Here is a 15,422-nt window from a genome sequence, read left to right as displayed (position 1 = left end):
AGAAAGGAGCAGAGAAGAATTAGCGGTTAGGCTTATCCCGAAACAATGCAGCCAAGGTGAAACAGAAGCAGGGTTAGTGTCCTCTCCAGAGCAACAAAGTGAGCAGAGGAGAGAAGCCTCCAGAATGTTTTGGTACATCAAGTCTTATGGCAGATATCTCTCTAATGAAATCGTTTAGAATTATCTTTATTTGCCTTTTCACACCCAATAGTGATTTGTTTATATTTTTCTACTTTTCTGCTCAAAATCTGTAACACATTTTAAAGGCATAGGCTAAAACTCCCACAAAGGGATAGCAGAAAGACAAGAATGTGATGGCTCCTTGTATTTCCATAACTGTTGACATCTATTGCCTGGACTAATTTTTGAGGTGAACTACAGAGGGAGACTGTATTCATGTGACAGCAAAGCAGCTCACAACCAGCAACTCTCTGCCATGTTTTTACCCCTTGGCATGATTAACTTGCTTTACAAACTGCATTATGGCCTGAGCACCGGAAAACTGCCTGAGGTCTTCAAAACAGAACAGGAAGTAAACAATGCTTACAGGTGGGAGAACCATCTTCTTTACTATGACAACTGAACAGCTATACAAGGGGCTTCTCAGTCAATTATGGTGTGAAGTAGAGCAGCAATCTCTGGTTAAAGGCAGAAAAACCACAACAGTTTCTCCACTGCTGGCATCAAACAATATTTCCAGCACAGATTTAACAAAAAACCCCCAATGCCTGTAATGGAATAATAGGAAATGATAGAAAGCTACCTCCAGAATCTTACTGCAGTCACTTTTGTCATTCACCATATAAAAGCCTTCCTCATATTTAAAGTTTGCCCCTCACAGGAAACAACATCTACTAGAGTCTGAGTCTTTGTCACTGAGTTTGAGGAAGAAGATGCCTCAGCAATGAAAACCAGAGTCAGAGCTCAAGCGTGTGTCTCTGTGTGTGCATTTTTAGCAGGATTCTCAAGGTGTTTTGTGATGCACTTCCACAAAGACAAACGAACCTTACGACAACAGGGTGGAGAAAAGAGTAGAAAATAAAATCAAGCAAAAGCAGAAACATGGAAAGATTTACTTGACTCAGAATTGATTGGTGGCAAAGCTAAAAGTCAGTGGACAAATCTCAGGGTGCTCAGCCAGTCCATATTCACCTGCGATGGTGACTCAGCAGCTCCGTTGGAAAACAGCACTTTGGTAACTCAACGTGCTGCTTCTGAGTATCATACACAAAGGCCAGCTGTCACAAGTCTGTCCTGGCTAATGGTCACATTTGAGGAAAGGAGTTTCCATTGATTTTCAGTCAGAGTACGTGCGCTTTGGCTAGCAGAGATTCTTGGTTAGAGCCATGATAGGGCTGACCTCAAGGTTGAGGTGAAGAGCAAGCACTATCCACTGGTCTGGGCTTTGACGTGACTACCAACAAAGAAAAGGCCAGACAGGCTCAGGGTTCATAAACCAATGATATAAATACTCTTTTCCACCAAATGCTAGCAAATAAAGATCAAAGCCCAGTGTGTGTTGAAGATCAGCTGAGAAGAGTCTTTATTTATTACAGAGATCTTAGTATCTAATCTTGAAAGTGGTGAACAGACACACTTGCCCTGAACAAGTTCCGGCATTTGGTCAGATCTTGCCTAAGGCAGCTGCAGATGGGATCATTACAGCTATCTCATGTCAGCTTAAAGTGACTTACTCTTGCAAAAAGAAATTCTGTCATTAAAGGATACAGTTATTCATTTGTTCACTATATATAGAATTTGGGCCCTAATACAGGGCTGAGTAATTATTCAAAGAGAAGCAATTGGTTTCTTTGTTCTGCTGATTCATCAGAAAGGCTCAGCCCACCATCCCCTACTGCTTACATACATTTGCAAAGGGAAGGTTCGAAAAAGCCACATTCCTCCTCTTCTACTTCCTTTCCTTAACTTCTATTATGTTGTATTGCTTTGGGTGCCTGTCCTGAAGGGCCAAAAAGCCTCGAAAATGCTCTGAATCAGACACTGGAGCAGGAGCCAGCAGGCCTGGTTTCAGGAAATTGCCCACGTTGCCCAGCTTTGTCTGAACATGCCCTGGAGTCCAAGTGGGCCAGGTGTGTGTGCCTGTGGCCATGTTTGGAGAAAACTCATTCTATAGGTTAAAGTGTCAGGGTTTCATCTCTTAATCTTTGTTGTCACTGGCCAGCGTTGTCTCAGGAAATCTATAAATGCCAGCCCACAGAGCCAGAGCCTTGCCTTGCAATTGTCCAAACTCTGGGAGAAGTCACAAGCCTTGCTTGGAATACAAGCTGGGCTTCAGTTTACCCAGACTGCATGACCCCTCACTGTAGAGCGTTGCAAAGCCCAGGATCAGAACAGACGTGTCTTGCTGGGCTGAGAGACCAACCTCAGGAGGAGCTGAGAGACCCTGGGACAGTTCTGCTTTATTGGAAGAAGCAAGGAGCAGCGCTGCGAAGATTGCAGCTGAAGAACCTCTCCAGCTAGGCAAAGCTACAAAGCCGACAGCCCTGCAAGCCTGGGCAGCAACCTCTTTGCTACAAAGCTTTCACAGTATCACAGTATCACAGTGTAACTAAGGTTGGAAGAGACCCCAAGGATCATCAAGTCCAACCTGTCCCAACAGACCTCACAACTAGACCATGGCACCAAGTGCCACGTCCAATCTCCACCACCTCCCTGGGCAGCACATTCCAATGACGAACGACTCGCTCAGTGAAGAACTTTTTCCTCACCTCGAGTCTAAACCTCCCCTGGCACAGCTTGAGACTGTGTCCCCTTGTTCTGGTGCTGGTTGCCTGGGAGAAGAGACCAACCCCTTCCTGTCTACAAATCCTTTGGAGATTAACCCTGAGTGTGCTACAGCAACAAGCTGCAGAAGCCAACAGAAAGTGAGACTGTGCTCCTGCAGCTCTCACATGGCACCATTTTGGTTGTGTTGAAATCCCCACGTGTGCTGCGGGGTGCCACCATCAGTGAGGAATTACAACACCTGATTTTTTTTATAAGCATCTGTTAGAGGTGTGTTGCCCCAGAGAATGCTAGAGTTCCCCCTCCTGTGCGGGCAATCTCCAGCATGTTGCTGATATTCTTTGTTCTTTACGGTTTAAATCGCTGTTTGTTGTTTCTGGCTTCTTGCTCATATTGTTTAAATTGTTCCTGCTGGTGAGGTATCTGTTCCATAACCCAATATTTCAAACCAGTCATTAGGTTTTATTAATATTTTCCAGGGGATTTTTAATTTATTAATAAATGTATTCATATTTTTATTAATCATTGCACCTATTAAATATTAATAACCTCCTTATGATCATAACAATGCTTCCCAGATTTCTCTCGACAAGACAAATCATCCAGCAATACAAGAACCAGAGGAAGTAAAGATTTCTGCTGGAGTAGAGAGCTAGGTGGGCTCAACAAAGATTCCAGCAGGAAGGCACAGTGAAACTTCAAGGAAAGGCAGAAAGAGAAATCAAACCTTTCCCCCTTCAATATCAGAGAGCTGCCAAATCACAGTATCACAGTATCACAGTATCACAGTATAACTAATGTTGGAAGAGACCCCAAGGATCATCAAGTCCAACCTGTCCCAACAGACCTCACGACTAGACCATGGCACCAAGTGCCACGTCCAATCTCCCCTTGAACACCTCCAGGGACGGCGACTCCACCACCTCCCTGGGCAGCACATTCCAATGACGAACGACTCGCTCAGTGAAGAACTTTCTCTTCACCTTGAGTCTAAACCTCCCCTGGCACAGCTTGAGACTGTGTCCCCTTGTTCTTGTGCTGGTTGCCTGGGAGAAGAGACCAACCCCCACATGGCTACAACCACCCTTCAGGTAGTTGTAGAGGGCAATGAGGTCTCCCCTGATCCTTCTCTTCTCCAGGCTAAGCAACCCCAGCTCCCTCAGCCTCTCCTCACAGGGCTGTGCTCAAGGCCTCTCCCCAGCCTTGTTGCCCTTCTCTGGACACCTTCAAGTGTTACAATGTCCTTCTTAAACTGAGGGGCCCAGAACTGGACACAGGACTCAAGGTGTGGCCTAACCAATGCAGAGTCCAGGGGCACAATGACCTCCCTACTCCTGCTGGCCACACTATTCCTAATACAGGTCAGGATGCCATTGGCCCTCTTGGCCACCTGGGCACACTGCTGGCTCATGTTTAGGCAGCTGTCAATCAGCTTAATTCTCTGTTGAATCAGAGTCAATCCAGAGGTCAGGCTCACCAATCAGTACCTTTCTACACTTCAGACCAGCTGTCTGCAAGATCACTGCATAATGCATAATTTATTCTGAATAAGTGCCAGGTGAAATGCACTTAGTAGAAGAAAGAGAACAAACAAAATTATATAGGGGGAAAAAAAGGACCAAAAAATCATCACCACACTCAACTTTTGGAATGATATTTTCAGTTTTATTCTCTGCAAAGCTGAGGATTCCGGTTGCCATTCATTGCACCCTTGATACTCAGACCAATGGTGATATTTTAACTAGAGTGACAAATGCAGGGAGTCCATTCTTCTGGCGGGGTGAGGGGTGGAAATGTAAGGCACTCACCCAATGTAATCTAGCACAATTAGGAGGAAGTTTTACACAGAGAGAGTGATTGCCCATTGGAATGGGCTGCCCGAGGAGGTGGTGGAGTCACCATCACTGGAGGTGTTCAGGCCTGCATCAGAAATAGTGTGGCCAGCAGGAGCAGGGAGGTCATTCTGCCCCTGTACACTGCACTGGTTAGGCCACACCTCAAGTACTGTGTCCAGTTCTGGGCCCCTCAGTTTAGGAAGGAGGTTGACTTGCTGGAAGGTGTCCAGAGAAGGGCAACAAAGTTGGTGAGGGGTTTGTAACACAGCCCTGTGAGGAGAGACTGAGGGAGCTGGGGTTGCTTAGCCTGGAGAAGAGGAGACTCAGGGGTGACCTTATTGCTCTCTACAACTACCTGAAGGGAGGTTGTAGACAGGCAGAGGTTGGTCTCTTCTCCCAGGCAACCAGCACTAGAACAAGAGGACACAGTCTCAGGCTGCCAGGGGAGGTTTAGGCTGGAGGTTAGGAGGAAGTTCTACACAGAGAGAGTGATTGCCCATTGGAATGGGCTGCCTGAGGAGGTGGTGGAGTCACCATCACTGGAGGTGTTCAGGAGGAGACTTGATAGGGTGCTTGGTGCCATGGGTTAGTTGATTAGGTGGTGTTGCATGATAGGTTGGACACGATGATCTTGAAGGTCTCTTCCAACCTGGTCTATTCTATTCTATTCTATTCTATTCTATTCTATTCTATTCTATTCTATTCTATTCTATTCTATTCTATGTATCATGCAAAATATTTCCTCTTTTGCCAAAGGGGATTGGGAAGGAAATTACATGGCACTGGAAAAGACAATTAGTGAACCTTGTTACAGCTGTAAATGAGAATGTAGAAACCAAAGTACTTTGTACTTTAAAAAGACTGAGCTACTCACAAGGATTGTGCAAATCGCTCTAAAATTTTAAGTCAGTCTTCAAATTAGTTGGGTTCCCAAATTGAATTATGATGTATTTAGATTCTTACTAAATAATTTAGAAATAAGATCTGAAACTAGAAATTCATCACAGCATTATTTTTAGAAGAGAGACCTGTAAGTCTCAATTAACCAAAAATTATTCCCAGGCTCAATTACATGATTTCACTTTACACACAAAGAACTCAAACAAATGTTGCTGTTTCATTTGAGATTCAAACACTAACACTCTGACAATTCTGTCCCCTTCTGGATGGTTTCCAAACATTTCTTGCCGAAAAAGTTAATTTTTTTTTTAAAGCTGTTGTTACTGAGTCCAAGTTTTAAATAATTCCAAAACTATTTTTATGCCAAGATCTAATTTCTTCTTCTGATCTATTTCTTGACTTCTTTAAGGAAAAAAAGAAGGGGGGAAAAATTAAATCAGTAGGAGAATGATAGCCGCTGGTATTTTCTTTCAGCAACCCAATGCATCAGTTACAAAAAGTCAATACAAATTCTATGTCCAGGTTTCAGCCTGTCCATTGATTTTGAACAACTGGAGTCTGTCTGTATCTGTAAGAAATTAATATGGAATCACTGCAACAAAGCACTACTTTGCTCTAAATAGCCCAAAGATCAGCGCTGGCCCCATGCTCTTTAACATCTTTATTGATGATCTGGATGAGGGCATTGAGTCCATCATCAGTAAATTTGCAGATGACACCAAGCTGGGGGCAGGAGTTGATCTGCTGGAGGGTGGAGAGGCTCTGCAGAGGGACCTCAACAGGCTGGACAGAAGGGCAGAGGCCAAGGGCATGAGATTGAACACATCCAAGTGCCGGGTGCTGCACATTGGCCACAACAACCCCATGCAGTGCTACAGGCTGGGGTCAGAGTGGCTGGAGAGCAGTCAGGCAGAGAGGGACCTGGGGGTGCTGGTTGATGGTAGGCTGAACATGAGCCTGCAGTGTGCCCAGGCAGCCAGGAGGGCCAATGGCATCCTGGCCTGCATCAGGAACAGTGTGGCCAGCAGGAGCAGGGAGGTCATTCTGCCCCTGTACACTGCACTGGTTAGGCCACATCTCAAGTACTGTGTCCAGTTCTGGGCCCCTCAGTTTAGGAAAGATGTTGAGTTGCTGGAAGGTGTCCAGAGAAGGGCAACAAGTTGGTGAGGGGTTTGCAACACAGCCCTGTGAGGAGAGATTGAGGGAGCTGGGGTTGCTTAGCCTGAAGAGGAGGAGACTCAGGGGTGACCTTATTGCTCTCTACAACTACCTTAAGGGGGGTTGTAGACAGGCAGAGGTTGGTGTCTTCTCCCAGGCAACCATCACTAGAACAAGAGGACACAGTCTGAGGCTGCACCAGGGGAGGTTTAGGCTGGAGGTTAGGAGGAAGTTCTACACAGAGAGTGATTGCCCTTTGGAATGGGCTGCCCAGGGAGGTGGTGGAGTCACCATCACTGGAGATGTTTAGGAAGAGACTGGATGGGGTGCTTGGTGCCATGGTTTAGTTGATTAGGTGGTGTTGGATGATAGGTTAGACATGATGATCTCCAACCTGGTTTATTCTATCCTAGTCTAGTCTAGTCTAGTCTAGCCTAGTCTAGTCTAAAATAACTCCTAAGAAAAACCAACAACAACCCCCCCCACCCAAGCTGATTAAATCCCAATGAAGCTTCTTCAGTTTAATATTAATTTCCCAGGTATTCCCTAGCTTATCAGGCACCAAATTTTTCGTTTATGTATAATGTTTTAATGAAAAGACAACTTTACTTAATTCATCTCTAATTTATTGATACCTAAAGAGAAGGGAAAGAGAAGATACACTGAGATCTTTTCATAACTCAAGTCACTGAACTATGGAAGTTAGAGCAGCATAAGCTGGAAAGTACATAAGAAGGGCATCTTCTGCAGCTGAAATCTGGAAGCCAGGCACTGGTTTGTAACCAGTACAATTCTCTGAGTCAGGAAATGTGCTGTTTTCAGTAAATATTTGATTATTTGCTGATTTTACTTCTCAGAAATAACATCCAGGCTTCTTTGTTCACTCTAGCTCAATATGCCCAAGATGGCATTTAAAACCTGTCAGACTGCTACAGAAGTGTTATTCACCCATACTGGCTGGGTTTCAAGTGCTGAGGTTTAAACTACCATAAAATCTGCATAAATATAGGGTCCAATTCTTTTTATACATGTTCTTAGTGCAAGGATTCAGTGAAGGACAAGGCTCAAATATGCTTTATGTAGAGGTCTGAATCTTCCTTTTGCAGGAGAACTGGAGACAACATAATGAGGGGGGGAAAAAAGCAGCAGTCTTGATGCAATTCCTGCAGTACCTTGTGGTCAACTCAACTTTAAAAATAGAGCAAAGTTAAAATTCAGCATAGTCTTCAAGATTCATTTTTTTAACCATTTTACTAATTAAACACCTCCTCCTCCTCAACTGAATTATGTAAATTAACTTTAACATTGTCTGAGGGAGCTTGGTAAATAGAATAGGTTAAGAAAAGCCTAAACCTGTGCTTTGTGCTTTCCCCAGAAACTCATCTGCAATTCTGGACCAAAAATAAACTTTCCTGTTCAAAAATAGCCTTCAAGAGCCAAGACAGAAAGTGAGTGAAGCACAAGAATGCAAAAGATTTCAGCTTGTCAACAGATGAAATTTAAGTGAAAAACCCCCATCCCCTAGAATGGGCTTCTCAATGCCACAGTGACAAGGCTTCCAGCACACCTTTGACTGAGACAGGAGTATGGGAATGCTTCTAAAAGCCAGATTATAAGGGAGAAGAAAATTTATATGACACAATAAGGAATTTCAAATGTGATACTCCAATCTTGATAAGGAAGGGTCAAAGTCTAACTACTGATCTGCTCTCTATTACCAGTGCTCAAGAAGAAAACGGGATAGAAGAGTGAGGAGAGAGCAGGGAGGGTTGTTTGCAAGACCGCAGCTCATGTTAGTGCAGATAGAGAAACCTTCGGTGCACAAGGCACAGAACAACTCAGCCATAACCAGACGCAGCAAGATCTGCCTAATGCACTAATTCACATGCCAAAACTATTCATGTTAAAATGATTGGTTCAGAAGTACTTCAGGGAAAGATGTGAAATTGTTTGCTAAGGAAGGCCTACACCCAGGTTTCCAAACAACAATGGAAAACAAGGGAGACGTGGAAGATACTGGATAGACCTATAAAATCACTGGATGAAAACAAAGGGGAGGAAAGGGGCAAAATGCACTTGGGAGTTAATTTCTCTGAGAAAGAACCCTATTGGCAGCACTGATTAACTGTAACTGCAACTAAGTGTGGGTTTGAAGCACTTCATTCCTCAAGAGTTCTTCCAAAATTTCTAATACAATGACATTACATATAGAAAGTCCCTACACTGGTATCTCCTCAAAAAGCTAGATGCCTAAAAAATGATGTTGTCTTACAGCCCAGAGACAAAGGTCTGCAGCCGTTCAGATGGCGGGTGAAGCTCAGTTTCACCCTAGAGGGAGGATTAATGGATCTGATAAACTTGTTCTCCAGGCAGGAAAAAAGCTGCTCGCAGACCATCACTGAATTTGCAGTGACGGACAGTTGGATGATATAATGCAGCACTTGCTGTTATTGGCTACTAAATTACTTGGCTGTATCATTTGCCACACATGAGATGACACAATAGGGAAAACTGAGATGGGGGGGATGGAGAACAAACATAATTACTTGAGCATCAGGACGCAATCAGGCTGCAGAGTGAGTCATCACCACAGCATTATAGAGGAGCATGAGTTCTGTGCACTTATCACTAGTAAAGATGTAAGACAAAGGAAATACTTATTCTTACAAACAGTTGTTAGAAGACCTGGGGTTTAATAGTGAGCAAACCTGCAAACTAAAAATTACCATCACAATTAAAATAGCACTTTTTACATTATTTCATTTAAAGGATATTTTCTTTTCCCTTTGGAAATGACAGCATGAAGGTCAACAATAAAAGTAAAGTGAAAATATCAGAGCCTTCCACAGTGAAAGAGTATTTTCTTTATTTGGCTCTTCAGTGGCATAAGATTTCCCAGTATAAACTTCTTCCCAGATGCAAGCAGCTGCTACACACTCATTTTCCAGGAAACACATGGTTAGAAATATACACTCCTAATTTTAGTGAAGATGAATATTTTAAGACCATCCTGAGTGAAATCAGAATACAAATGTTAAAACTGGCTTCTCTTCAGACATATATATACAACATGACAAGCAGCTGCTTAATCTAGGACTGCAGAGGAAGCTTTTAAGACCATGCATAGTTCAGTGCTTGCTTTGCTGATGCTTTGCAAAACTCTAGTTGTATGGCTTACCATACAGGTGGGCACGGGAATGCTATCTGGAATGGAATGGAATGGAATGGAATGGAATGGAATGGAATGGAACGGAATAGAATGGAATAGAATAGAATAGAATAGAATAGAATAGAATAGAATAGAATAGAATAGAATGGAATGGAATGGAATGGAATGGAATGGAATGGAATGGAATGGAATAGAATAGAGTGGAATGGAATGGAATGGAATGGAATGGAATGGAATAGAATAGAATAGAATAGAATAGAATAGAATAGAATAGAATAGAATAGAATAGAATAGACCAGGTTGGAAGAGACCTCCAAGATCATCACATCCAACCCATCATCCAACCCCACCTAATCAACTAAACCAATCACCCTATCAAGTCTCCATCTGTTATCCAGTGACTTTTAATCTACATTAAACCAAACCACTAACCAAGAAGTTCAGAGGAGCACAGATACAGAAAACAAGAACATGAGATGCAGAGAGATTTAACTCACAATTAAATCTTGGATAAGTGAAATAGAAAGTATCCCCTTGACTCCATTTTCCACAATCACTCCAAGCCAATTAAGGGTGCCCCAGTACCACAGGTAACTCTGTCCTCCATGCCAATAGCTTACGAAGGCAAAAGTCAGGCCTGTGGAAAACAGCATTCCCAGCAGACTGGACTGAGATCCTCCCATTGGAACATAGATGTACCTGTAGGTGAAACAACAGATAAGCAATGATATTAGAGGTCTCACAGGAATCTCAGAGAAATGTCCACTGCAAAAAGAAATTTGTGGCTTAAAAAAAAATTGATGAATTACTTATTTACAGAGTTTGCCCCAGTTTTGACAAAGCTGTAGACCACTGCATGAAGTATGTGAGCACACTAGCTGGCAAAAAGGCAGGTTTGTGGCCAGGAAATTTCTGCCTTAGGCAAATATAAAGAATAGAATAGAGTAGAATGAACCAGGTTGGAAAAGACCTTTGAGATCATCAAGTCCAACCTATCACCCAACACCATCTAATCAACTAAACCATGGCACCAAGTGCCTCATCAGTCTCTTCCTAAACACCTCCAGTGATTGTGACTCCACCACCTCCCTGGGCAGCACATTCCAATGGCCAATCACTCTCTCTATGAAGAATTTCTTCCTAACATCCAGCCTAAACCTCCCCTGGCACAGCTTGAGACTGTGTCCTCTTGTTCTGGTGCTGGTTGCCTGGGAGGAGAGACCAACCTCCACCTGGCTACAACCTCCCTTCAGGGAGTTGTAGACAGCAAGAAGGTCTCCCCTGAGCCACCTTTTCTCCAGGCTAAGCAACCCCAGCTCCCTCAGCCTCTCCTCACAGGGCTGTGCTCCAGACCCCTCCCCAGCTTTGTTGCCCTTCTCTGGACACCTTCCAGCAACTCAACATCTTTCCTACACGGAGGGGCCCAGAACTGGACACAGCACTCAAGGTGTGGCCTAACCAGTGCAGTGTACAGGGGCAGAATGACCTCCCTGCTCCTGCTGGCCACACTGTTCCTGATGCAGGCCAGGATACCATTGGCCCTCTTGGCTGCCTGGGCACACTGCAGGCTCATGTTCAGCCTACCATCAACCAGTACCCCAAGAAGCTCATCCCCTTTTAGGACAGTTTTCCAACACCTTCCCTTTCCCTTTTTAAAGGCTTGATTGTTTTGATTTTTAGGCAGGGCCCATTGTCAGTATCAGTTCCCCTCACAGGCTGGCTGGGGGAGGGCTGGCAGTCCTGCTCCACAGTTGATAAACCACAGCCCTGAGAGGAACGCCTCGGTGCCCCTGCAACCCTGCAAGCATGGCTGCACCTTGTTACACAGAGCTTCCACTCAGAGGAGCCCAAAATAGGACATCGCTGGTCCTGTCACTCTCAGCAAAGCTCACTCTGTCACACATTCACTGAAATGCAACATCTAAAGGTAACCCAGACATCCTCAAAGGGACACAGCTCTGTGATGGAGATCTTCACAGAATCACAGAATGTTAAAGGCTGGAAGAGACCTCGAAAGCTCATCCAGTCCAACCCCACTGCCAGAGCAGCATCACCTATACCAGGTCACACATGAATGCACCCAGATGGGTTTTGAATATCTCCAGAGGAGACTCCACAACCTCCTCGGGCATCCTGTTCCAGGCCTCTGTCACCCTCACAGTGAAAATATTATCCTTATGGTTGAATGGAACTTCCTATGCCTCAACTTCCACCCACTGCCCCTTGTCCTGACATTGGGCACCACCGAGAAGAGCCTGGCTCCAGCCTCTCAGCACTCACCATTTACATATTTATACACATTAATGAGGTCACTCCTTAATCTCCTCCTCTCCAAACTAAAGAGCCCCAGCTCCCTCAGCCTTTCCTCATGAGGCAGATGTTCCACTCCCTTAATCATTTTTGTGGCTCTGTGCTGGACTCTTTAAAGCCATTCCCTGTCCTTCCTGAACTGAGGAGCCCAGAACTGGACACAATTCTCAATGCAGCCTCACCAGGGCAGAGTAGAGGGGGAGGAGAACCTCTCTCGATCTACTGGCCACACCCCTTCTAATACACCCCAGAATGGCATTGGCCTTCTTGGCCACAAGAGCACATTGCTGGCTCATGGTCATCCTTCTGTGCACCAGGACCCCCAAGTCTCTCTTCTCTGTACTGCACTCCAACAGGTCAGTCCCCAACTTACACTGATACCTGGGGTTGCTCTTTCCCAGGTGCAAAACTCGACACTTGCCCTTGTTCAATTTCATTCAGCTCTCCAACCTGCCTAAGTCTCACTGAATGGCAGCACAACCCTCCGGTGTGTCAGCCACTCCACACAGTTTTGTGCCAACAGCAAACTTGCTGACAGTGCTCTCTGTTCCCTCATCCAGGTCGTTGCTGAATGTACTGAATAGTACTGGTCCCAGTACTGACCCTGAGGGATTCCACTAGATACAGGTCTCCAGTCCATTGACCAAAACTCTGACTTCTTTCCTTCAACCAGTTCCCAATCCACCTCACTACCTGATCATCCAGACCTTTCCCTAAGCTCTATGGAAACCTTTCTCCTGACCTCACAGGGTTCTGGGTAAAATTCATGGCACAAAAGTTAGATTTCACTGCAGACATAGCTCTGAGTTTTGCACAGTCTTTTTCCCTGCACTGACACAGAGCTGTTGGGTAGGCACCAGCCACCTTGCCAGCACAGGCATCCTCTACCAGTTCTGAAAGATATGGCTCAGTAGCACCAGTTTGTTCATTTGCAATTGCAGCTCATCTGAGGTTGGGCTGAGTGGCCTTCAGATTACTGTGCAGAGTAAAATAGGCTGCTTCCTGGTTTGTAGTGTTTAACAACACCACCTAAATAATTGAGCAGCAATAACTCGTAATTCTGGCATATGTTCAAGGTCAGTGAAATTGTGAGGCCCATGGCAGTCATGCAACTGAGGACTTACTTGTGCCCTCTTTGTGAAGACCTTTCTGAAGTAGGACAGAAGCCAAAAGAAGTCACAATCACTAGCAACATTTCAACCTTCCATCCCAGAGGAAAAATGCAAAGTGGAAAGCAATACCGTCTCAAGCTGCATCAGGGGAGGTTTAGGCTGGATGTTAGGAAGAAGTTCTTCCCAGAAAGAGAGATTGGCCATTGGGATGTGCTGCCCAGGGAGGTGGTGGAGTCACCATCCCTGGAGCTGTTTAAGAGGAGACTGGATGGGTCGATTGGTGCCATGGTTTATTTGATTAGATGCTGTTGGGTAATAGGTTGGACTTGATGATCTCAAAGGTCTTTTCCAACCTGGTTAATTCTATTCTATTCTATTCTATTCTATTCTATTCTATTCTATTCTATTCTATTCTATTCTATTCTATTCTATTCTATTCTATTCTATTTCTATTCTATTCTATTCTATTCTATTCTATTCTATTCTATTCTATTCTATTCCCTCTCTCCTTCCCTGATAGCTACCATGAGAGAATGGACAAGGAGGTTGGCTGCCATTCCCTGTCACAAGGGCACTGACTGCCCTCAGATTGTGTGGTCTTGCCTTCTCTTGTCTGGTTATTCCCATTGGCAATTTTAAAGCATGTACAAAGGACAGGGAGATATTATTTCCTTCAGGAAGCATGAGGAGCAATTCTGTGTGTTTCTGTGGAGTTATGCAGAAAAATCTGTGGAAAAATTCATTGTTACATTACAGAATACATCAGGGAAAAAATATTGCTAGCTCATCATCCATGCACATCATATCCATGTCATGTTCTTGGGCTTACATTCAGGCCTGTGGACAAGCAATAGGCCATTCCAATGGCATGCAGCCAGGGCCAGATCCTGGCTCCATGCCAGCCACCCTGAGCTCTCTGATACAACCAAATCTGTCTTACAAAAGCACCACAAGAGCCCTTTCTAGTTACAAAAATGCATACCGCTTATTTTCAAGCATCATGATAGTTTAGAATCTAAATTCTCAAAACAGAATCGCAGTACCACCAAGGTTGGAAGAGACCTCAAAGATCATCGAGTCCAACCTGTCACCACAGACCTCATGACTAAACCATGGCACCAAGTGCCACGTCCAATCCCCTCTTGAACACCTCCAGGGATGGTGACTCCACCACCTCCCTGGGCAGCACATTCCAATGGCTAACAACTCTCTCAGTGAAGAACTTTCTCCTCACCTCCAGCCTGAACCTCCCCTGGCACAATTTGAGACTGTGTCCTCTTGTTCTGGTGCTGGCTGCCTGGGAGAAGAGACCAACCCCCACCTGGCTGCAACCTCCCTTCAGCGAGTTGTAGAGAGCAATGAGGTCTCCCCTGAGCCTCCTCTTCTCCAGGCTAAACCACCCCAGCTCCCTCAGCCTCTCCTCACAGGGCTGTGCTCGAGGCCTCTCACCAGCCTGGTTGCCCTTAGTGTTCACCAGAAAACCAGAAACCTGTGTGCTCATCAGAAACACACTCATTTGATTACAGAAAGCTGCATTTAAACTAAAGCTGAGGGAGAGCAATCCAGTGATTAGTATTACTAAACCAGAAGATAGAAGAAACATACCACTTCTGTATTATCATTTATGGCACAAAATATGCTCTGTAATTAACAATGTGTTGTGGTTTAAAGGCAGCCAGCAGCTCAACCTCACACAGCCCCCTGCTCACACCCCCTCAGAGGGATGGGGAAGAAAAGGAGCCTCTCACAGCACATTTAGGAAATTTGCTCTTTCCTCCAGTTCACTGACAAAGTGAGGAGGGATGGAGTGAGACAGAGAGAAAGAGATTAAGGGGCAAAATACCTTATGTATCTTCACACTTCCAATTTTTTCCCCTTCTCAACAATGCTATCATCTACCCTCCAACTACCCTATAGTCTTTCTGTACTGCAGTTAGAAACTCAGGGTTTACACAGATGGAGCACACTGATCTGATGCATCAAAGCATTACATAACAATATCTCATCTTAAGCTTCCATGCATTTTTAAAGACTATTTCCATCTGTAATCACAGAAAATCCATGGAGAAGCTCAACCGCCCCACTTCAGGGACTGTTAGCACATAAAAGTCATCATGGGTCCTCCTGGCAGACCAACACAATCCAAAGCAACATCCTCAGAGCAGAATTTCTTACCAGCTCATAAGCAGACCA

At 44.7% G+C, this 15,422-nt stretch overlaps 1 protein-coding gene across 1 annotated transcript in view; it reads right to left on the bottom strand.

Annotated features, from left to right (window-relative positions):
• HHAT (hedgehog acyltransferase) overlaps nucleotides 1-15,422 on the bottom strand; it is a 140,415-nt gene that overhangs the window by 34,362 nt on the left and 90,631 nt on the right. Inside the window, exon 10 of the mRNA XM_054168725.1 lies at nucleotides 10,305-10,506. Coding sequence (XP_054024700.1) covers nucleotides 10,305-10,506 — 202 coding nt within the window. The remainder of the gene's footprint in view (nucleotides 1-10,304; nucleotides 10,507-15,422) is intronic.

The sequence above is a fragment of the Dryobates pubescens genome, chromosome 2 (genome assembly GCF_014839835.1).
Source record: "Dryobates pubescens isolate bDryPub1 chromosome 2, bDryPub1.pri, whole genome shotgun sequence".
Classification (NCBI taxonomy): domain Eukaryota; kingdom Metazoa; phylum Chordata; class Aves; order Piciformes; family Picidae; genus Dryobates; species Dryobates pubescens.
Note: the sequence above shows the minus strand (reverse complement) of the source record. Positions and strands in the feature narration are given on the sequence as shown.